The sequence below is a fragment of the Andrena cerasifolii genome, chromosome 2 (genome assembly GCF_050908995.1).
Source record: "Andrena cerasifolii isolate SP2316 chromosome 2, iyAndCera1_principal, whole genome shotgun sequence".
NCBI lineage: Eukaryota > Metazoa > Arthropoda > Insecta > Hymenoptera > Andrenidae > Andrena > Andrena cerasifolii.
This window is the reverse complement of record NC_135119.1, coordinates 21605667-21630023: the sequence shown is the minus strand read 5'-3', so window position 1 is coordinate 21630023 and position 24357 is coordinate 21605667. Positions and strand designations below refer to the sequence as shown.

General features: G+C 43.9%; 5 protein-coding genes across 8 annotated transcripts in view; 4 read left to right on the top strand and 1 right to left on the bottom strand.

Moving 5' to 3' along the window:
- Positions 1-24357, top strand: part of Rps26 (ribosomal protein S26) — a 65228-nt gene that overhangs the window by 3758 nt on the left and 37113 nt on the right. The gene's annotated exons all lie outside the window — the stretch shown is intronic.
- On the top strand, positions 394-3627 carry Spz (Spaetzle domain-containing protein). Of its 3 annotated transcripts, none has more exons than XM_076807553.1 (6): positions 394-614; positions 1199-1289; positions 1561-1688; positions 2778-2831; positions 2908-3011; positions 3204-3627. In XM_076807553.1, exons 1-6 carry the CDS (start codon positions 537-539, stop codon positions 3409-3411), a joined length of 663 nt encoding a protein of 220 aa, XP_076663668.1. In that variant the 5' UTR covers positions 394-536; the 3' UTR covers positions 3412-3627. The 3 variants fall into 3 exon arrangements, with proteins under 3 accessions (XP_076663668.1, XP_076663670.1, XP_076663669.1); XM_076807554.1 differs by having other exon boundaries at positions 396-614; positions 1199-1274; positions 3204-3623; XM_076807555.1 differs by lacking the exon at positions 1199-1289 and having other exon boundaries at positions 395-614; positions 3204-3626.
- LOC143378853 (uncharacterized) lies at positions 3772-14448 on the top strand. 2 transcript variants are annotated; one of them, XM_076830881.1, is made up of 6 exons: positions 3772-5998; positions 8872-9603; positions 10851-11115; positions 11336-11437; positions 12444-13220; positions 13724-14448. In XM_076830881.1, exons 1-5 carry the CDS (start codon positions 5993-5995, stop codon positions 13199-13201), a joined length of 1863 nt encoding a protein of 620 aa, XP_076686996.1. In that variant the 5' UTR covers positions 3772-5992; the 3' UTR covers positions 13202-13220; positions 13724-14448. The 2 variants fall into 2 exon arrangements, with proteins under 2 accessions (XP_076686996.1, XP_076686995.1); XM_076830880.1 differs by having other exon boundaries at positions 10851-11118.
- LOC143378654 (uncharacterized) lies at positions 16135-21744 on the top strand. The gene is made up of 5 exons (XM_076830536.1): positions 16135-16258; positions 18371-18585; positions 18664-19007; positions 19090-19584; positions 20502-21744. The coding sequence occupies exons 1-5, from the start codon at positions 16253-16255 to the stop codon at positions 21476-21478; spliced, it is 2037 nt and encodes a 678-aa protein (XP_076686651.1). The 5' UTR covers positions 16135-16252; the 3' UTR covers positions 21479-21744.
- Positions 21865-24246, bottom strand: LOC143378655 (methionine aminopeptidase 1). Its single transcript, XM_076830537.1, has 6 exons — positions 24026-24246; positions 23624-23675; positions 23234-23472; positions 22926-23148; positions 22581-22856; positions 21865-22510 (listed from the first exon to the last, which is right to left on the bottom strand). Exons 1-6 carry the CDS (start codon positions 24134-24136, stop codon positions 22278-22280), a joined length of 1134 nt encoding a protein of 377 aa, XP_076686652.1. The 5' UTR covers positions 24137-24246; the 3' UTR covers positions 21865-22277.

Below are 24357 nucleotides of genomic sequence, written 5' to 3'. Positions count from 1 at the left end.
CAGGAACTTAAACATAAAGAATTGGAAGATATGACCGAGATGTTCCATTTAAATTCAAACGATCGCTAATCTTTGCATTCAATATGTTGGCTGTATTATTTCTGGAACAGTAATTGATAATAATAATTCGCAAACAATTCTCAAGCAAGTTACATTATATTAACTACTCGAGACATCGATTCACTAATTGCTGCATAAACTTATTAACCGCTTCAGTCAATAATTATGCACGGCATAAAAAAATAAAGAAAAAAGAACACGTAGAATCTTTATTCGAATGTATCAAGGAGAATAATTAACGAAAAGTGAGTAGGAAATATTAATTCAAAAAAGCGAATAAAGCACACAAAGCGATAGTAGCAAACGAATATGTATTGGCGTAATCTCAATTTCCTTGTGGATATTGATATAAAGCTACGGAGACGAGATCAGTCATCGAAAAGCCACGAAAGTGATCCAATAACCGTGTTTTCCGCAATCGAGCCAACCGAATTGTCGAGCGCTAAGTACAAATAAAAAATTGAGCGGATAAAAGAATGAAATGCCCGTTACCTGTGAGCGCAACGATGCGAGGGAAAAGTTCAACGGTGTTTCTGGAAACAATGTTATTACTGGTGAGATTATTATTTTTCTTTTAAATTTCAATTTCATCCTATTCGTCTGGTATAATATATCATTTTAGTGGACAAATTTCAAAGCCATGCCGCGAATAAAGACAGTTAATGCGTACGCAAAAATGTGCGACAGTCAACAAGTAACTAAGCGAATGAAAACAATTTTAGACGCGTACACCTGGCAAACATATAGCATTTGTAGGATACGTAGATTAGATTAGACGATGACGTTTATCGTTGTGATCTCTATACACAAATGAAAAGTTAACATCACTTTCGACAGTCTTATTATTAATCATAATATATTCACGTTGCAAATGACGTCGCTAAGTAAGTACCTAGCCGTTTCCTTTTATAAACAAATGTCGCATAGCAAATTAATTAACACAGCTACTCAAATTGCGTGTACCGTATCGAGGAATAGATGGTATCGTTACCACTTATTTTACAATTCCCACTTGAGCTATTAATCGAAATAATAAGCCGTCTTTGATAGCGTGGCACTGTAAAATCCGCGTAGAATTAAATGTACAAAATAAACGAACCAACGTTAACCGAATTAACATTAGAATGAATGTTTATAGCTCGTATTCGAAGCACGTGGTCATCCTCAACAACCTATCGCCGTGGGGAGCCTGAAGGAGTTCGATGATCCGGGAGGTGCTAACATAACTAGTGAATTTAATTTCGAATTTAATTTCGCTCGCCGAGGAGAAGATACATGTCCGCCGATTACGAAAACTACTTTCCTACTATCGGCAGTTATGTCAGCCGTGGTTCTAATTGCTTAGTGGAACGACGCTACTGCGTTGAAAATTCTAATTCCGCGTTCCCAAGTTTTTTGTCGCCAGTTATGCTTCTGCGCGCGAACGCACTCTCTTCCTTCTCGAAGTCCCTATTTGCGAAAAGCGATGTTGCACAGTTTGTTAACGAAGGTACTTTCCAGTGATCGGTGCAGCTCCGGTCTGCGAGCGTAAAACTTTCTGCGAAATTATTCCCCATTACCCGGTGGATGTAGTGAGCGACGCGTTGAAGAAAAATCGCCACCTTCAAGGCTACTCCAATAGCGACGAGGTGAGTAAAATCTTTTAAGCCTTACATTAAAGGAGCGCGTTATCTTTCATTAGACAGATACCTGCCGTAAAAGATTCTACGGGTGATATTAGAAATATTTACGCGATGTGGGTATCGACATATCTTTCCTCGATCAATGAATTCCATTGTCTGGTTACAACGTTCTTGTGCGCTTATCACGCTTGAAGGAAAGGAACAGACTTCTTATAGAAGACGTAGCCGCGCGCTACCTGTGACTTTTGTTTGCGTGGGGTATGCTAATGAGATTACTAAAGCTTTGCGAACTCCTTGTTTGGAACAAGAACTACTGAATTGCCAAGTAATATTGAGGAAAAGTGAGGAAGACACAGTGGATATCGTAGGCTTTGCCGGCACCATTGAAAGGAGTATTCCTGCTCAATGTCTGACCAAGAAGGCGGATATAGTGTTTGCATAGCATTTCTCTAACGATGAATAGGTACATGTAAATTTGATAAGCAGCCAGTCATGCCTCTTTCCGCGAGTCGTTGCTATTTAACCGACTTGAAAAAGAAAGAAGTTCTCAGTTCAATGTGTATGTATCTATGTATGTTAGTGTGTATTATGCTTGTCCGCGAATTTCTCCGTAACTGTTGGACCGATTTCCGCGAAACTTATTGCATTTAGTTCAGCCTCGATCAACTTAGGTAATGGAGAAAGAATTATCAAAATCAGTTAAGTAGTTTTGAAGTTGCAATAAAAATAAGAAACCTGTTTCATTAACCGACGTCGTTATTTAAATGAATGTACCCATGTAACTTAAATAAATAAATGTAGTTATATAACTTAAATAACTAGAAAGTCAAAAATTAAGAAAAAAATAGAACCGACTTTAGAAAAAATAAAAATGCGCTAAACAGTAAAAAATAATTTTGTTCCTCATTTAATCTACGACTCTCCATTTGTTTTTAAATCGGCGCCAGATTTACACAGTGCAAATGGTGAGCCGGCATAAAAAATTAAGAGCCGTAGATTAAAAAATAAGGAACAAAATTATTTTGTACTTTTCTGCGCATTTTTATTATTTTTCTTAAGTTCGTTATTTTTAAATTTTTTTTTCATGTTTAATAGATAGACATGATAGCGGAAGACATGCCCGATGAAGAGCCACTCTGCGTGTCTACTGTGAGTCATAAAACAGAGGGAAACCTGAATATTTACCTTCGTGAAATCAGATATATGATATTTTTAATCACTTCAGGAACAAGTTGTGTATCCCAAGGCGGGTCTGACTAAAACAGCGGGGTGGAAGTATATCGTAAACCACGAGAACTTGACGCAGAGTATAAGAATCGAGACGTGCCTGTGAGTACCATTACAAATACAAGATGCGAGCGTGTTTTGTCTGGCATGGATGTAAGATATAAGTTCGCGATTAAAGTGACGAACCGCGAGAAAGTTCGTGCGCACAGTCTTCCTTGACCGAATCACGCGAACACAATGGTAGGGGACATTCTACTTCTAAGTTTAAACGTAACGTAGGCAGCTATTTTTTAGGGAAGAAGACAAACCATGCCGCGTGATCGAGGGCTTCGCTACGGGTTACGTTACCAAATGTAAACAGAAATATATATACCGTCAACTTTTGGCCGTGGGAATGGATGGCTCGATATACAATGAATTCTTTCGATTCCCTGCAAGCTGTTGCTGCCACATCGAATTCCAAGGCGATAAATTCTTGAATTCCTATGGTTCTGACGATTAACAGAAGAATCGTGAAATAATTACAACGAGCTATTCAAATTGAAATACATGTATAATTCAAATATACAGATTCTCTTAAAATAATATCTATATAACTGATACTTCGATATTAAATGTAATAAAACACTGAAATATAAATGTATCCTACTAATTTTCTGGAAGTGGAATAAAATTTCTTGGATACTAAATTATTTTAGTTCACTTTTTCCACAAAATGTACTTTAATAATATATATATATATATTTACATTAAAGTACATTTAATAAAAATAATCGATAAAAATAAAAGTTTCAGTGAAAACTACAGTGACCATCGTGAGATTCGACTATTATTATATTATTATATATAAATCATAGAAGTTTGCCATTGAATCTGATCCATTAGCAGCGTTAAATACAGCTTTCTATGTCGCCAAATATAATTAAATACTTTTTCGCGTCTCTCACTTTCAGTGTAGTCGAATCTCACGATGGTCACTGCAGTTTTCACTGAAACTTTTATTTTTATCGACAGTAAACATCATTTTAAAACGGCGCCTTTCACATGCCTTCTTATTCTCCCTCGCTACGGTTCCAGCTTATGCTGCTGCGTGGCTCTATAACGATTTCTCTCACTCTAAAGCAGCCCATTTCTTACCGACGCACGCTACAGGTATTTTATTAATAAACACATTATCCCACGATGTTCTACTACCTTCTTCTCAGGCTCAGTTGTATTATTCTAAACAGTAATTCAGTGCCTTGCTATTCTTCGTTACCTCTGCTCCAACACCGTGGCAAGTGTTCCATGAAGAAAAAAAAAACGGTGAGCTTCTAAATTTGTTGCGTTTCATCGGATGACTGACTCCTCGTTAAGTCTTGCGTAATAATAACGAGGATAAAAATGAGCAGTGTAGCAGAGTACGGTACAACGGCAGAATTAAACGTGGGAGTAATCAGGAAACGAGCATCGAATTCGTGAGAACGTATTGCGTACAATACGGTTTGCCGTTCAGTGTAATCATCTTACTGGCTCGTAGAGCATAAAAGGTAGTTTCCATACCGCCACATAAGGATATCCACCCATTGTGAGCGTACGCATGGAACCGGATACAAACAATAGTAAAATTCGTCCAATTTGCTTGCTTTCTATCCAGAGCATTTGGAACGCAAAATTCCAGCACTCCAGCAGATGTACCATGCTTGAGACGACTTTCAAGTTTCGTGGGCTTCGCATAATCACACCGCGTCGCTCACTTTTTCTTAATAACTCGAGCTACCCTTGTAAATAAGCAGATAGATCATTCTCACTTTCCTTTGTTTACTTTGATTCATCGTATTTTAAAAAATATTCGTATCACCTTCGAACTAGGGGTCGAATGAAACTCTTAAAATTTTCAATCAATTATGAGATAACTGCAATTTTATGACTATTATTTTTTTTCCAGTTCCGAGAAAACTATTGTGAAACGCGGTGCATTAAATGAAACTTTTGTTCCATACATTTTTGTGTAAATAAGGAACTTTTATTTTCATTTAAAAGTTAAAAGTTCGATAAATAACTTTTATTTTCATTTAAAAGTTAAAAGTTCGATAAATAACTTTTATTTTCATTTAAAAGTTAAAAGTTCGATAAATAACTTTTATTTATAAAAGTTTTAACAGTTTCGTTGGATCCCTGCTTTGGGCACGTTGGCGCCGAGGAACGTAGTCGATCGCAGTTATATCATTACTCGAATTATCAATTATGTGACCCGCGTATGAATAATACAGGAAATGCGGGGAAAAAAATATGAAACGACGAGGTTGCTCTATGAGAATCAAGCAAAACTAGTTATTCATTATTCCGAAGGGTAAGCCCCCGTTTCACTGGGCCGCTTTCATCACCGTGCTGCGACTTAAAATCTACGATAAAGGGGAGCGCCTCCCTTCTCTCTATTGATTCCCGGGGAAGTGTGATTTACTATAATAACAGTGTGCGTGCACACGTGTACCGTAGCGAATTTTGGTCGCGTTGCGCTGGCCGGTGTCTCGGTTGAATCGAAGAAAGTAAGTCAACGACATGATTGGCAGTTTTCCAAGGTGAAGTAGACGGAAATCGATCATACTTCTATAACACGAATGCAGAATAATGTCACTACGAACCACAGTTAAGCTCAAATATCTTGAAACTTGAATTATTTGCCGCGGTGAGGAAAGTAAAAGTTGTAACATTCCTACATTGTGGCTCTTCTTATCATAGGCAACAGTGATCGTCCGGCCAACGGTACCGACGAGAGTAGTCAAGTTTGATTTCCGGATATGAGCGGCAAAACGAAAGGATAAGCATGGCAATTATAAGCCAAACTTCTTCCTGAACGTGCGGCAAAATTTCACTAGATCCTGCTCCACGATTTCATCCAGTTACAGTTGAATTACCTTACTCTGAAAAACGAAGATTACATTCGGTTTTTTGGAGACGCACGAGCAGGAGGTGGGCGACGTTCTCCCGTAAAGCTAAAAAGGTGGGAGTCAGTATAAAGAGAGGAAATACTCGATGGCGATGGCCAGTGAGTTCAGTGAGAGTGCCGTGATCCTTTTACCGATCTACCGCGAAAGTCAACCATGAAGGTACGCGTCCCAAGATCATTGTGCGTGGAACATGCCTCGGTCCACGTGTGAAGTGTCGATCTTCCTGTCAAAATTCTACACCTTCGACTTGCTACCTCGACTTTTTATAATCCCTTCGCCGTAAACGGTCGCCATTCTTGCCGGTCCTTCGTCAAGCAAGGTCCAACACCCTCCCAACCCCAGATTCGGCACAAGTTCGTTTATAGGTCCTCGTTGCGGTACAATCGTGCCTCCTTATGGCGAAAGTGCCACATTTAACATCTCCGTGAAAGTAAAAACGCGTTCGTCCGCAGTTTCTTGAGAGTGTGTTCATTTGACAATGGAGAAAATCGCGCTCCGGCTCTCCCTCATCTTCGCACGAGTGGGAAGGTAAAAGCGTAAGCGAGGATGATGATTGCCATTAACGAGGGACCGTTTGCAACAGATTTCATTCGTTTGTTCTTTAGAGTGGCTGGAATTGCCCACACTGTCCTCCTTCCCTCGAGCATGCGAGCGAATTACTGTGCAACTCCTTTGAACAATATCAGGCCTTCCCTTCTTAGCGTTCCAAAGGACCAATTGCTTCAGGGATATATTACCCTGAAGAGTAAAGTACACCCAGCCGAATTTCGATTCGGAATTCTCAGATCCTCCCGTGCGGACGATGCTCCCTGTGCATTCATAAATTCGTCGATTTAAAAGACACGAATTCTCGTGAAAGTGCCTGCTAATTTGAATAAATTCGAACGAAACCGGGGTCGAAAGGTCCAGGGGATATTTTGAAATGTGGAGAAAGTTGAGTCTAGGAGAGGCGAAGACTCCGGCGAGCTATTGATCTCGGGGGGATCCGGTTTACCGGAAGTGATCTTCGTGATAGGTGTGTTCTTCGGATGAAAGGATACCTTCCTTTCTAAAGGATCGAACGATCTTGCTCGGGGTGATGTTTCTACCGGTTTGCTTGACGTTTTTTAGAAATCTGTAGCGAGTATGCGCTCCTGAGTGCTTCGAGTAGGGGCGTATGGTAACTAGGTCGACCGTTGACGCTATCAAGTGCAAGACCAAGGACGCAATGATCACTTTCATCCGACCGAGGAAATGCACCTTTCGCGAGGCGGTTAACCCAAAATCGAGGAATAACAATGCTCTGCGGGCTGTCCAGCTGATTTCTGCTTTGCTCTGAACCACGCGCGAGCTGAATATCCGTAGTTTAAAATTGCATTCGCGGCTCGACGTGCGTTCGTCTAATATTCTAAGCGAAACTACTATTACGCGGGTATATTATTCGTCATAGGAGGCGCGATAGAATTTTTACCATTCTCGCTTGCAGATTGATTAAGGGGAGGTTCCGGTCTAGATCATCGAGAAAATAGGTGATCTTTAGGAATTAATTAAAGGAAAACTACTATATATAATTTAATGGGACTTTTTGCTTTGTATTAAGGATGTCTTAAATTATAGAAATATATTTTTTGTTTTATAATTAATCATTACAGACGGCACTGGGGAGTCGTTAAAGTCAAGGCGTCAAAAAATTGATCAAAATTGGTGGGACCTGTATTCCCAAAAGTTATTATCCGATTCGACTGAAACTTTTTTTATTTTGAAGAATATACTTCTGGCTAGGAGGGATACCAGAAAGAAAATGCAAAAATGACATTTTTTAAGAAAATAACGACACTTGAAGTTTGAAATCACTTTCCCCCTATATTTTTCGTCCTTTGAACGCCTTTGAAAATTATAAATTTTCAATTTTTGTATTTTTTTCTGGTTTCCCCCTAGCCAGAAGTATATTCTTCAAAGTAAAAAAGTTTCAGTCGAATCGGATAATAACTTTTGGAGATACAGGTCCCACCGTTTTGAGAACACTGTTTCGAGAAAAACGCGTTTAAAGTTTTACGTGAGTGCCGAGCGGCCGGGAATTTTACGAATTTCAACAAATCCTTTTAAACACGCATTCCTAAAAGGTTGAACATTCGAAAAATGAAATAAAAAATATCGACTTTTAGACCGGAACCTCCCCTTAAACGATTTTCAGTGAAAAGTCTCTACGTTTTATTTAATAAGAAACTGATGACACATGGGTCGTATAACAGTTTCTCTTTTATAAATAATTGCAGCCCCCGGTGAGGACAGTCGCGCGTAAACATTCTATTAGGGTATTTTTTGCACGTTTTTTCCAATCAGACTGGGAACTAGTATATATTCAAGGTTTCTACGCGTGTCAAATGATTTTGTGGAGGATGGGGTCAATTTCATTCGCACTTTCTGTGCCTGTACACACTTCATCTGTACGAAGAACTAGTTTCTGGATTGCAAAATAGAATAAGAAAGTAGTACATCTAAGGGGACATATCCGACGTCGAAAGATGAGGGAATAAAATTAGTAATAGCTGTCGACTTTCGATACGAACACCACCTCTCATCGTTTTCAATGCCACCCGTCGTCCATTTTCCTCGTTTCTTTTTCATTCTATGTAGCACGTGAAACCAGCAATTCCGTCAAGATCACTGTTTGTTGCGGTCACACACACACGCGCGGACGTCTTCTAAAGTGGAGCCCTACGCTATGCGCGTTCTCGTGTGACTTTCACCAAGAACCGCTCCACTTGCTGCAGTCCTCATGCTTCATGCTTCACCAATCTATAAATTCACGAACACGTTGCGTCAATTTGTCGCCGACGATAAGCTCGCTTCAACGGCAACGAGCACAGACGGAAAATCTAATTCCTCACCCGCGACATTCAATTCGTTTTGATACTGCCGCTTCAATCTCCCGCGGCATCTCACCTCGAATCCATCATTCATATTTCGTGTGCTCGCTGATCCCCAAAAATTCCTCCCGACGGAACGGCACCGTCGCCGCAAACCACTGACTGCATTCCGATGCGTTTCAGTTGCCGCAACTCCTGGCACTCGTCTGCTCCTCTATGGTCGTCGTTCTGTCAGAGAGCACAGAGCCGAAGGAGCAGGAGTTGCTAGCACGAGCATCGGCGCAACTGGAACGGCTAGCGCCGTATCGGAGGGCCCCCGCGGATCAAGGGCCGCCCGACGAGCAGTGGCAGGCCCTCGAGAGCGCAGCGAAGGCGAAGGACGCGGTGAAGGCGGGCCTGGACGACCGGCAGATGGCTTTCGAGATCTATCGGATCCTGCCCGAGAGCATGCAGAAGGACATCGCGAGGAGGGTCGGCGCGGATCAGGCGGTGATCGAGCTGCTGGCTGACCCGAAGTACATGGCGCTGATGCAGGAGAGGATTAAGAGATCGGGGTCCAAGGGCTCGCACGGGACGAAACGCGATGGATACGGTTACGGTGGATACGATGGCCCACCGCCGGATGGAGGAAGTCCGCCGGAGGAGTACGGAGGATACGCGCCCGAATACGGGGGTGGAGAACACCACGCGGGCTACCCTCAATCGTTCGGATCCGATTCGGGAGGGATCATCAAAGGTTCCGGGAGCTTGATAGGCGGCATCGCCAAAGGTATAATCAGCGGACTCGTCAGTGCATCGGGCAGTGCGTCGAAAGGCTCGTCCTCGATCTCTGCCCAGAGCTCTTCCTCGTCCAGTTCTGCCTCGAGTTCGTCCTCGAGTAGCGAGAACAAGCCAGAATACGGACACGCTTATTCGGTAACTATGTAGTTATTCGCTCAACTTTGCTGCTGCTTTGCGCGACGGGCAGCGAGCTCGATTAACTTTCTAATAACCATCGAAGAGATACTTGGCATTCGTTTTCGGCGCGACGAAAGGTGATCTTTCGTACCAGGGAATTCCCCTTTGCACGGCGCGAAGGTGTGCGCTTGTGCCTTGCCGCCGAGAATTCGGGACACACCGCGCCAGAGGTATTTAATTTAGTTGAGCGGAAGTTGGAGCGCGCGGAAATGGCCGATCATCGAGAGCGCTGGTACTGATTATAGAAATAAGACTGCAGGCTTTTATCTTTAGGAAGTTTTACGTAAGCTTCTTCTGCGAGTGAAAGTCATTTCGTCTGCATAAGAAGCTTGTGCCTCGATACCGTGGTAATCAAACGTGTTCGGAAATGTCAAGGATTTACCGCAGAAGGTCGCGCAATTAATCTACATGTGAAGATGCAACTTTTGGATCGCTTAAACCAACCCACGAATTATAGTTGAATAGAAGCCACTTAGTTTTGTTGGGCAAAGTTAGAACACAGTGATGTAGGATCGTAGTAGAAACGATAGAATCAATATTAACTGCACGAAAGAATATCGTTATGTGGGACATCGAGGTTGCAATTAAGGAGGGAAATCTTAGCTGGTTCTCGTCTTCGCACGCCCCGCTGTATTCCAAGCGAGAATTTCACGAGGGAAATGAAAAACGTCGCGATGCCAGCCCCTTGTGGAAATGCTAATCATTCTTTGGCCACAATGGAAACGGTACTTCTGCCCCCGCATCCAGTTTACTAACACGTAATCGTATCGAAATTTACAATTTCATTCGCGCACTTGCGATATACAAAGCACTAACGCCGAGCGAAACAGGTCGACCGTGCCGCGCCACGGCACGGTCGCACCCGTTACTCTAAATCTCGTTTAACGCCAAAATAACAGTGAAATGGTACCTTAGTGTCGCATTGTAAGTTGAAATGTTTTATCTACTTTACTCACGGGCGCTGTTACATATTAATTAACATCTTAAAGGCCAGCTATGTAAGGGAAGGAACAGAGGCATGCAACCGCACACACGCTATATACGTACTCTACGATATAAGTACTCTTTATGTTAGAATAAAGGCTTTTTATAATAATCAAATGCTGTATCGAGCGACTCACAGTAATCAATAAAGTAACGATTAAATCGCATTTCGATTGATTTGCAACGCTTGGTGTCTCGTTAATTGCATTTTTCTATGATAGTACGGCGATAAGGCGTTCGACGTTTGGGACTTCAAAAAGGCGATCATTAGCACGTTAATGCAGGCGGTAAAAGCTATAAGTGGCGGTGTGATTGCTTTGAAAGGTCAGCTTATAAAGGGAAGTGGTTACCTTGTCGCGACGAAGGGCAAGATGCTCAGCTCCACGGGGGATGCAATCACGTCCCTGGGTCGGAATATAGCGAAGAACGCTGTGCGCCCTCCGGAGCCGCCTCACCATGGTTACCCTTACGACCATCCCCCAGGAAGTGGTAAGTTTCAAGCATTACGAGCTTAAGAATTATTCTTCCACGGTGTGTTTGTTATTTTGAAACTTTATATGGCGAGGCCGTGATTCTAAACCGTATTAATAAACTTTGAGAGATCACACATTCCTCTTACTGTATTAAATCTTCCTCCCAAAGAAAGGTTCCTCTAGTACAGAGGATTTATAAAATCCTGCGAACTAATTTCGTAACGAAACGACAGGTCACGAAGAAAGCTACGACGGACCACCGCCCAGCTTCGAAGATGGATACACCGGTCCAACCGAGTACCATGGAAATTCGAACTATGAATCGGCCCCGGATGGTAAGACTTTCTATTACATTATCACGACGCGTGCTTAATGTCGTACACCACTACTAATACCTACCTCCGACGCGCGTATCACCCAGAGGCCTAATTCCTACGAATTAAACGCGCAGTGGCTATTACGCTGTTAGCGTGGAATGCATGGGAATTAAACACCGCCCTTGGCCTCGGACGTGCAACGTGTCGAATAATGGTGCGCGCTTGTGAAAAAGTATAAAAAGGGAAGGAAAAATTCGGCGACAGGCGCGTAGAAGCCTGTAGGCGTACTTACCTGTGCTACACGTTTTGAAAGAAAGAAAGTAAGAGCGGCGCTCGCTTTCAAACGAGATTCTAATCTCCGGAACTTTCCTCCTGTGTGCGGAGTGATTGAGTGGGGTCTGGAGAGACGGCTGGGAATTCCGTAATGGCATCTTGAATTCTGCGGCGGTCGTTATTCGGTGCTTTGAACTTGGTTCTACCTGCTCGAGTTCTCTTCTGCGATTGCTTCTCTGAGCTTCACACTTCGGCGACGGCACCTCTCTCTTTTCTCTTTACGTTTATTCTCTTCTGTGGCCTCGTGGTTCTCTTGGAATGATCTACTCTCTAACGGTGTTTCTTCTTTTAGTAAACAAAAAAATATACCGAGGAACATGTACATACTCCTGACGATTCTTCTTTTCCCTAAGTAAAATGTGAAAGGGTAGTGGGACTTGAGGAACTGGGAGCTCCTCTCATCTTTTACACGTATCTTTCATTTAACGAGGACTTTAATGGGAGTTGTAACGCACCCACTTTGTAACAAGGCAGGCGTAACGCTTAGATAGATATCAAACAACCTTTCGTTTCATGAGTTTTAATGGAAAGGAGGATATAAGCAGGAAGGATCTATTTTCTTCTTACCATTACACTTGAAAGTCTATCCTTCGCGCAGACGTGTATTCGACGAAGGTCGATGTCAGCGAGAGGTACTCCATGAAACGAAGGGTTAACGCGCAGACACGACTGACAGTCGTCACGTTTACAGTCGATGACCAAGCGGGCCTCCTGATCGTGAAACCGACAAACCCGGACCACCACGATGACCATCCCGCGGATGCGGACTCGGAAAAGCCTCCCTCGTCGCAACTGGAGGACAGCTACCACGGCCCGCCGCCAGAGTCGGCCAACAAAGAGGTGGTGAAGACCGTGGTGGGAAGCATAGACATCTATGAGAGCCAGAATAATGGAAACCACCCACCCGATCGTCCACCGTCGAGCTACGATGTCCCGATTTATCAGCTCTCGCTGGACGATCAGAACAAAGGGCACGCCTACACCGCCTATCCTCCTCTGTCTTCGCCATTTGGCCATGACAATCCACTATCGATTCAGCAGAGCGTGGAATACCCGCCGATTCACATACGATACACGCTTCCCAATAAAGGTGGCTTCGATTTGCCAAGCGTAGACACGTCCAGCAACGATTTGTCCGTGTACTCGAGCCTGTCGATCAGCCCAGGCCCCGAGTTACCATCCATCAAACTACCCTCGCTGGATCACGGCGGTGGCTTTGGACTGCCCAAGCTGCAACCGCTCTCAAACTTTCACAGCCAAGCCTTGCACGGGCCACTGAAGGTACCTCTGCTGAATTCGTACCCGCTGACACCGTACTGGCAGAACCAAGCACTGCCTCCGCCGTTCGCTGGTTTCGATATGCACGCTCTGTACCGGAGAAAGAGTAGCCCTCAAAGAAGGAGGGCCGTCAAAGATGTCGCAAACCGTATGAGACTGCACCGGGTGTAGTTGAAAAGACTGACCACAGGTAATTGGAACCATCGATGTGATTATTCGTCTATCTCGTTATTGCTCGCCACGTCATTGGGGACACTTAATATCTTGTCAGCGGTAGGTACACGAGGGTAGCAATAGCGAAGAAGGTATTTCTCTAGTGTTAAAATTAGGTTTAATAAGTTTTATAAGGGACAGATAAATTTCTATCTTGCCAGGGCGTATAAAAGAGTATTTGCGTGAAATCAGCGACCAAGTGGTACATATAGGTAATTTAGCCTGTATGCCCAGGGCTGGATTAAGAGCTTTAGAGGCCCTAAGCACTTAAAAGATTTTGAGGCCCCCTTATACAGGCTGATCACTTCAACGCAATATACGATTTCTTAAGCATTTCTGATAATTTGACTAAAGAGTGTCTCTAACAAAAGTTAGATTTTAAATTTCTATGGCGCCCTTCCTTTCTCCCGATGCCCTAAGCATGCGCTTATTTTGCTTATTGGTTAATCCAGCGCTGTGTATGCCTGCTGTCTGTTGCAGTGGTCTATTCCTACGCGTACTACCCCTACATGAGTGGATTCAGAACGCATGGGTATTGAACATGTGTATCATAAATCAAGGCTGCAGCGACCAGGAGGGAACGTAAGAGAAGCGTCATTTTCCTCCGCCGGATTTGCAGAATCTTGCGCAAGGATAGCTGAAGAGCAACGCGTGCACAGCACGAGGGTAGAAGGCGGTGTGCGCGCGTGTACGCGAAATGTGTCCACGACGCTCTCTGGTAGTCGGCGGATGAAGATTCTGCAGACGGATCTGTTATTCGTGGGCGAATCTCCCTGGAGTCGGCCGCAGGGGACGAAAAGAAAGCGGCTCGAATCGCAGGGGACGGTCGAATGTTGGACAATTGCGAATCGACGCGCGAGTCAAGATTGCGTGGAGTATTTCTACCGTAGTGTGTTTGCTTTGTGATAAATGCTGTATCGAAAACGTGTTGTATGTTTCTGCGTAGTTTCGACTGTTAGCTACAAATGATGTGCCTCGATTGTTATTAATAACGAAGAAGAGACGGCATTATCGACCGTTGATTGTTAAAGCTACGGTAAATGCAGCGCGTGAACGTGTAAAATGTTTATTCTGTACATAAAGGGAAAAAATGAATTTTGTGAAATGCTGATCTTTAAGGCCATAAAAATATACATAACTGTTCCATCTTGTCCTCTGTTTTCTAACACTCACTAGAAATCCCAATTGTCGATCTTACAATCGTTGTGATACTTGTCACGCTGAAATTTTGTTGGACCATTAATGAAAGAATTTCATATCGTTCGTAGCTTCCAAGTTTATTAATAAATCCCTTCGTTTACTGTTAACGCCGCTGCTTGTTCGTTACCACTGTGCTCTGTTATATTACACGGTATTTATATCCAACCCTATTCATCTCAGATATTCTATCTTACTGACGTAAGATGTAAACGTGTATGCGAAGCACAATGAACGACATCCACGAAATAAATCGTTCGGAGCAACGTCCAGCCTCGATCTCCTTCCACCAAGTATCACAGAGGGTACAATGAACTTTAAAACCTAAATGATACTTGTTCTTTCCACAGGTACACTTAAAAAGCAGCTGCAAATCTTCCTCAACGACAGAGATATGGAACAATGAAATCATACGCATAGTTAATCGTCTACGACTTAAGCATTCGTCCCACTTTTCGAAATTCATTACAATCCAAAGCTGATTGAACGAGGAATGGATCATACGTTACGTTTGGGTGAATGCTACCTATTCCGATGAATGGACGTCTCCTTCGAATTACGTTACTTCGTCGCAGAATGGAACTCAATCATCTAGGAAGAATTTACGGGGACAGATACGAAAATGGAAATATTTCTGTCACAGGGAAATAGGATAAAGCTGGATCGTAGAAAAGTGTCCTATTCGGTTGGAAGAGACCGATAGGCAGGACGCATAATTTTAGTCATAAACTCACGTAGCACCGATGAATATAGTGGGTCACTGGATCACACACGTTGGTCCGCGCATATCCACGCACACTGGCATATTCTCACGAGGGAATCCAGTAGCAGGATATGGAGAGAAACGGCGTTTGACCGGTCTTCGATCGTTCTGTCCATCTGTCGGCTCGTAAAGGCCCCGTGATACAGTCACAAATCGACTTTCCTGTCGTCCGACAATTTTTTGTTTCGTCGTAACATGTTCACGAAAATACAATGCGCTGCCGTGGACCGGGAATCGGTACTGCCGATCGTGAACAGAAAATCACTTTAGAACGCGTCGATCCATTTTCTTAAATTAATCGAAGCTATTTCGATGAGTATTCTAAAAGATAGCCAAGGAATTTATCAGAGTATGATTCTTGCGAGCTATTTAAAATAAGATATTGATTGCAGTATGCGTTTACATCCTCTGTAAGAGTTATCCCAAATATTTTCGTGGTAATGATTTTATGATATAACAAATTTATGTATCATTAGAATCTACAAAGGAATCCAGGGATCCTGCGAGTTGTTCGCTAATCAACTGCAATAATGAAAAGTAATAATTGCCTTCTTATTGTTAATTGATGGATCAGTATTATACAATGCGTCAACCTTCTCAAGAGTTGCGCCAATTACTTGTGCAGGATAATCAGGTTGCAGCGCGACTCTGTCGCAGGCGCGGAGCGAAGGATTGGAAAAATTAGTAGCTCCACGTAAATTTCGTGGAACCCATGACTTTTCCCGTTTACGTTCCGCGTTTCGAGGCAGCTGTTATCCAGCAGAGCAAGGTAGGAGGCAACGTTTCGGCCTTCGATGATACGTTCGCCGGGTTGCGGGTATAAATGAAGGACAATGACCTAATTGCGTGCAGAACACGCAGTGCTTCCTCCAACGTCCAATCACCGCGCGCGTCAACTTCTATTCGATTATTTGTGCTCTTAACTTCATTCCCGGCAGCAATTTTCCCCCTTTTCCCTGCGTCACAGTGCGAACATAAAGTTACCAGGTGATCATTCGGAAAATAAGAAATTTGTCCGCTGCTGAACTCGTTTGTCCGAGGACAACGCGATGAAGGTGAGTAACGCTTGAATCCACGTTCGACCGGCGGACACTTAATTGGAAGATGCTCTTCAGTTTCCTGCGAACACGTCAAATTTCGAAGGGGGTCGTTTTGCCTGAAACGTTTACTTGATATCGACTCAGTTCAATTATTCAGGCTGAATAAAATGTGGGGACTCCAACCAGAAGCATCCTTACGATTCATATAACTGAAATTTATATTAAACCTATTCCTTAATTGCATTCAAAGCGATAATTGCGGAATAATCGCCGAATTAATCGCATCGCGTTAACTTTGTAATTTTGGTAACTTCTCGCGATCAAGTTGTGCCGTGGTATTATTCACATTCTGCAACGACGGCTAAATACACGGACTGTTACGACTGAAAGATCACGTTAATAGCTCCCGCCTACTCAATATAGGATCTTGTTCCGTTACTTGACAAAAAGAGAATAGCCGGTCGATGGCTGAACGTTATCATTAAACGGGAAATAGGAATTTCTACGGTCAGAGCGAAGGATACGCCTCCTTCATCGGAACTACTTAGGGTTATAAGGAACTAGGTTTACTACTCAGCTTCGTGCAGAATTTAGATTCTGATTTTATAAAAAAAAGTTACTTTTCTTTTTGTAAAAATAGTCACATTCATCCGGATTGACCAGGCATAATGAGCCGAGGCAGGCACATTTCGTGATCCAAGAGTTTACCGTTCGAAAGTTTTTAGGCGGCAGAGAAACATTGAGATGAAGAACGTCGGTGGAGTAAACGTTAACAGCCAGATCGATTCATTAATTAATTAATCTTCGTTATTGGTTCGTTTAAAGAATTTCAAATGTTAGTTGCAAAATGGCATCGGCAGCTAACGGCTCGTAGTTCTTTATTAATTTAATTATACATTTTTCATTGGAATTTCCGCACGTGACATGGTGTCGGAAAGATCAGCTTTTCGTTCGTTAACCGGGTGAAGATTATTAATGAAATTTCAGTCGAGGGAAAATGAGGCGTAACGATGACGATGCAACAGATTGCATCCGCGCTCGTCGTCATTTCTAATCCAGGCGAGGAGGACCGTCAATTTCCACGCTCGACTATTTCCTTTTCGACCTCACTCCAATCTGACTTCTTACCCTCGCTTTTCCTGCAGCGATGTGGCACACCGTGCCACTTTGTCCCGCTAACAACTCCAAGCACTTCTCTCTTCGGTTTCATTGCCTACGCCAGCGTTTCTCAAACTACGACACAAATGGCCAGCGTGACAATAGGGGGGCCATCGGGACAACTGTTGTTGCGGTCGTTGAAATCACCATTCAATGCGAGACAGAATGGTATCGAATACGAAGGCGCGTCATCCTGGGCGATTTGCGTACGAATAACGAGAAGCTTTATTACCGCCAGTTGTGGCAATTGCAACGCTATGCTCTTCTTCTTCACTGAGCTTAAATATCACTCGGATTATATCAGCGAGCAATGGCTGAGAATCCACACCATTCGTTAACTTTACGTTGGTTCGGTTTCAGCTATTTAAGCTGACTAAGCTAATCGAGGTGGAAAATGTTCTAGAAATTTAGCACCGTAAATTCCAGAAATAACCCACCGAGACGTTTAATTTAAATTCCATAAATTGAAGCTTACAAAACGGCCCGAAAGAGAGGTCTATGTACGGTTTAATAAAACAAGAAGGATGCGGAAGAATGCATTCGCTTCGAATGCAAACGTGTGACCTTATTCTTCCTCCTTTCGTATAAAACAAATTGAGGAGCGCTGGCTGACGTTACGTCGTACGTACTGACTTCACACGTGCACCTTGACCGTCAGGAATAAAACAAAGTGCACGTGTTGATATGTGAATACCGTAAGACCAGCGATAGCTTCGTATTTCCGCCTTCAGCGTGTCGGTATCCGATCGTTATTAATTCCCCGCATACTCTACCGTCGCGGATGACTGTCGTTAAGTCAGTAGATGAGGTTTAGGGAGTAACTCTACCGGAATAGTAACGTAGGATATGGGTGACAGGAGATCCACTGACCATTCGCAGCGACAGGGACTGGCAGTGACCCAACTCGCGATCTCTGCTTCCCACGAAAGATCTCCGATCAATCGACGCGCTCTATTAACGAACTTTCAGGCGACAAATTGGGTCTGCTGGCTGTTGGTCGCGTGCGTGTGCCTCGTCGAAGCCAGGTACAAGATCAGAAGACCACCGTTACCTCCGCCGCAGCCGCCGAAATTAATGTACAAGAAGTCGTGGCCGATCGCCCATAGGATCTCGATGGGGCACACGATGCACATCAACGGGAACCTGCCGCCGAAAAGAGTCCCTCACAAACCACCGAATTACAGGTGACTCAGCCGAGCGACCGTTGCCTGGGAATGCTTGCGTCTGTGATCGAACGTGAGTCGTTCGTCTCGCCGTTTCAGGATCCGTCGACCGCCGATGTTCAACGTGCCCGCTGCCATTTGGAAGAATCAGATGCCGATCCGAGCACCTCTGAGCAACCACGTGGTTCTGCCGCAACGCCCGCCCGTTAAAGAGTTCCATTCCGTGAACAAGATGCCAGAGTACAGCCCGGAGTACAGGCCGGAAGCCGCGGTCCTACCGCCGACCCACAGGGGTGGCGTGGACGACGACAAAGGACCGATTCACACCATCCCCGCGCCGAATCTTAGCCCCATGGACAAGCCTTTCAATGGAGAGGTGAATGGAGTAGAAGCCCACCAACGTCAGCCATCCACCGACGCTACTTTTAAGCATAATCCTCACGGTTCGTTATTAATTCTAAATGATTACAGCGACCTAGCTTCGAGCGTGCTTGAGAGGGCAATGCTAGTATTGTTCCTCCGCAGGTTCTCTGTTGGTACCGAACTTCGATATCGCGACGATCAGCACAAGTCTAGCCCCGCAGTGGACCGTGACCAGTCCCACGCCGACCCAACACCAGTACGAAGTAACCGAAACCAATGAACTTAATCAGAAGGAGTATCCAACCGTGCTACCGACGTTCTTCCCTCCGGATTTCGCGACAGGACTCTCGACCATAGTAAACCCCGATTTGCAGTCCAATGACGTGTTCTTGAACAATCATCCAGCCTCGAATATAGGTCTCATTGGGACTAACATTCAGCTGGGGCAGCCGGGCCTACCGATGCAAACGAATCTTCACAGTTCCCTTCACGTCGGTTTCCCCGGCACTGGTGGCCAAACGCCGTACATCATAAACCAACAGATGCCTGATTTACATGTTGGCCATCCGGCTCCGGCTGGCCCTCCACTCTCGGCCACGCAACTTTATGATCTTTTGAACAGCTTCCCTCAGAAAGTACCCGAACCGTACCAGCCAGGTAGGATTCGCAATGATTATTTTGCTTTTTTCTTACTTTTCTAGTAGAATAAAGCTGGGAATCCACTTGGCAGCTAAGCTAAGCTAGGCTAAGTTAAGCTAAGCTAAGTTTAAAGTTAGTTTCCATAGAACCTTATGGACCCGTTTCCACCAAAAGCTAAGCTAAGCTGTACTTTGTTTTTTTCGGAAGCTAAGTTCGCTCGACGTAGCTATGTTTCGGGAAAATCGCTCGCGAGAGAATAAGATAGCATAGTTTAGCTTAGCTTTCAGGTGGATTCCCGGGTGAAGGACGTTGAAGCTAATTTTGTAAAGCTTAGCATAGCATAACGTAGCACAGCATAGAATAGCATAGCATAGCATAGCATAGTGTTGCGAGCACCGGGTATAGGCCCGTGCATAGCCTGCTGGTGCTTGTAGCTGAAGATAGAAGAAGGTCGGCCCCCTTCAAGTGGGCGATCGGGAGGCCGACAAGAAGACGGTCCTCTAGCACACACCATCACGGCCGGACGTGTCGGGCTTAGCCTGTATCTTTGTGTATCTATAGCCTGTGTCCTATGTACCAAATATAGTTCAGTCGTGTGTGCGCCCGTCTAATCATTATTCTACTTCTTTGCGTCGGGGTGGCCTGCGGTGGAAACGCCCCGACGCAACAATAGCACAGCATAACGTAGCATAGCATAGATTAGCTTAGCTCCCAGGTGGATTCCCGGCTGAAGTCATGCATCAGCACGAGATGGATCATAGAATGCATCGAGAGAAAATATCTACCGCTTCATCTTTCTCAGAACGTGAGCTAGAAGCATCTAATGCGAAGCGCGCATTAGTTCGCGACGAGCATAAGTGTTATCGATGTGGAGCATCCATTCGGCGAACGGCGCCGGGGAATCGGGGAGATAAATCCAAGTATTTTGATTCCAGGTCAACAGCCGCAACTTCAGCAACACATTCTTCAGCAGCAACTCGGTCAATTCTTCCAACCTGCCGGAGTAACAGGTTTCTCCCAGCCCCAGATGCAATCATTCAATTACGACGAGCAAGATAACAAGGAGCAACAGCAGCAGCAGCAGCAGCAACAACAACAACAGCAGATCTTATTCAATCGAGATTACGTCGCCGGAAAAGTTAATACGAATTACAACGTGGAAGCAGAGGCTCCCGTGGACGATCAGCAGTCCGATAATCTGCGCCAGAACGAGAATCTCGCGTATATCGCTGACGGATCCGAACAATTGGAGAACAACATCGAGTATGACGAACCAAATGATCCAAGCAGTCAGACCACATACTTTAATAAAGTAGCCAACAACGATGCTCTGTCTACACAATTTTATACGACACTGCCGAATCGCGAGGCGGCTGAAAAATTGGCTGCACTCGCAGCAGCTGGAAATGTCAATAGCCAGTTGATAGGGCAACTGCGAAAGCAACAGCAGCAGCAGCAACAACAGCAGCAACAGGAAACTGTACACAACGAGGATCCTATGCCCCCGAATCATAAGCACGAAGATCAACAGACTAATGCCGACGGTCGTTACGACTACAAATATCAGCAAGACAGAGCGCAGAATCGGCAGAAACAACGCCACAGTCAACAAGAACAGGAATACGAGGAGCAGCAAGAAGGGTACGATAGGCAACAGCAGCGCCAACGGCAAAGTAGCGTGTACACTAACAAACTACCGTTAAGAATCATGGTACCTGATGAAAATGAGTACAGCAACACTGAGTCGCAAAATGACGAGGCAAAAGAAAATGCAGAAATGGAGTACGAATATGAGAGCGACGAGGCGGATGCTACGAATTCGCAATCCGACGCCAAGTTCGACGGAAGAACGTCTTACGAGCAGTCGAACGTTGAATTCGGGTCGCGGTTGAGTCCGAAGACTGCAACGTAAACTTTAATCGCAGAGCATTCTGTACATATCGTTGAGCGTGAATATTTATTGCAATCCTGTTAACCGGTTAGTTAACTTATTTGGGCTTTTTTTTTGATACCTGACTCGATAACGGGCAAGGCTTCTCTGAAATGGGACGTTTACTGCTGATTCTGCAAGGTATGTCGACGGAACTTGTGCCGGAAGTTACACGAATACAGAGATAAATCTTTCTTAGGGTGCAATTCGTTGGGTTACCGAGTATTTTCTATTGAAGCAACTTTCGTCGACGATACATTGAGAACAGTTGTCTGAAGAATGACATAATGTATTTAAGATTATTTATTATTAGATAATTTGTTACTGTATTTGCAATTGCTTGTAAAAAGATGGACGAACCCCTGCCATTGATTTACAGAATTTATTATTTATTTCAATCATTGCGCATCACCAATTTCAGTTACAATTGTATATGTACATATGTATCATTGCGGTAATCTACTTAATATGGTACAGGAGCCATTTCGGATACAAAGAAAAATCTATCGAGATTCTATCTTTCAAGGATTGCGCTTACATTGTTTCACGTCTCATTTTATAAAATTAGCCAATGAAACAGCCATGTAGTAGAAAATATCTTACAGGACATAATTCCACATCGTTAATATTATCATAGTGTTTACGAGCGAGAGAACTTGAATCCTGAAAAAACAAATCTCTCCTTATAGAAAAACAAAGGTACTGCAGCAGTACAGTGCTTAGATATCCACGAAATTTGAAATGGTGTCGTAAACTGACGATGTGTCGTGAGGAAACGCTACTATGATCGGTCCATGAACCACGGCTTGCCATCATGCGTGAATCTCTTTGTTAGAATATCGCAACCAGTTTCGGTAACTAATAGCGTGTGCTCGAACTGTGCTGACCATTGGCCATCTGCAGTAACTGCGGTCCAATTGTCAGGCCACATTTCATCCCTCCATGTACCTTGAGATATCATTGGCTCTATAGTAAAGCAATGTCCTGGCTTCATCACGCCAACCGCTTTGTTTTCTGAAAATAGCCGAAGACGGTTGCGTCAAGGTGATCAGCTCGATCTAACAGTTACGAATGAAATACTTACTGGCATAGTGAGGCACACTTGGCGCAGTGTGGAATAAACGGTGAATACCGTGGCCGCAGTAACTGCGCACCACACTGAACCCATGTGCCTGAGCATGTTTCTGAATTATGTTTCCAATTTCCCTGTACTTCTCACCAGGCCGTACGATGTCGATAGCTTTCGACAAACACTCGTATGTAACATCTACCAATTTCCTCACTTTGGGCTTCACAGTGCCGACCAGAAACGTTTCGTTTAAGTCACCATGAAAGCCGTTATGATACACAGTTACGTCCACTGTGAATAGAAATGAATTACAAGATTACAGTGATTATATCGAAGACTGAGAAACACGTTATACCATACCATTGCAAACATCTCCATCTTGCAGCGGCCTGCTATCAGGAATTCCATGGCAGATCACTTCGTTCACAGAAGTGCAGCAACTAGCTGGGAACTGATAATAATTCAGCGGAGATGGATAACAGTCTCTTTCGATACAAGCCTCGTGGACTGCTTTATCGATCTCAGCCGTTGTCACGCCTACGTCGCAGGTGCGTGCAGCTTCGTCCAAAACTTCACGCCCGAGCTGTGGAAGCAATTCTAATTTATAGCCTTCCGAGAGCACAGGTTAAGAGTAGTCATTTTTGAAGAGCATCCACGTATCATCATACTTTACAAGCCACTCGCATGCCCTCGATTTCCTCATCGTCGAGGACTTTTATCTGAGCAGAACCTCGTACTGCTTGCTCGCTCACGGGGACACCAGTGGGATGCGTAGCGTAATCTGGACGTTTGATACTGTCCGGTACTTCTCGGCGAGGTTCTTTCTTATGAGGGCGTAATTTACCAGTGTAATGATAGGAAGGCCATGGGTTATACTCGTTGGAAGAGTTATCTCCACCTGTACCCTCTGGTTTAAAAATGTCATTATTACATGTTACTTTCTACTCGATTACTTATGTACATTTTTAATAAAATCTATGCTGGTAATTACTATTGCTTATGAATTTCAATTTACTACTACAGACGCATCTTACATAAGTACCGATCATTGAACTTACTTGCTAACTGATGAATAACTTTATGTTTCTTCCAGCTCCGTTTGAAGCAATCCTAAAATGTATTGGTAAAACGTGACCACAATCAGAGGACCATTAAGGTGTTACCCACAGGCAGAGGGAGAAGGGTAAAGGGTTGAAAGAAACTTTATTAATTTATTTCAGAAAAAGCATCGGAAGTTTAGTTTTTGTGAACGCTATACATATACGTACACGTGTAACATCGTATATTAACAGTAACCACTACTGGCGAGCCTAGGCTACGATTATTTAATGAATAAAAGAAGATAGTCGGTGCCTAACATTCAGATTCCTGCTAATCGCTGTCACGCGATACGAATCCAGATATCAAACATAAAGATTCATCCCGTGACTTAACCTACAAACACGCAGGGTGGTTCTCACCTGGGTACAGAAATATGAGCCTTGTATCCCAATTTTCAGACAGGTCGGACATTGAAGGCTGGCCATAGTTTTGCAGCCGGGAGTTTCGCACATACCGTAGGCGAGTGCCATTTTCGCGTTGAACTTTCCTTACGTGCCTGTGTGACGTGACTCGGCGAACGAGACACGAACGGCAAGAAGTAATTCGAGACGATCCTGTGCTGTTTTACCGACAGATTTAGCCCTTATTTCGTTACGGACGACGAATTTGTAACACCGCGAATGAGGCATAGAATGCACTTTACATTTTCCAGAGGCTGCCGCAGTGTACAGAATCTGAATTATCGATGTAA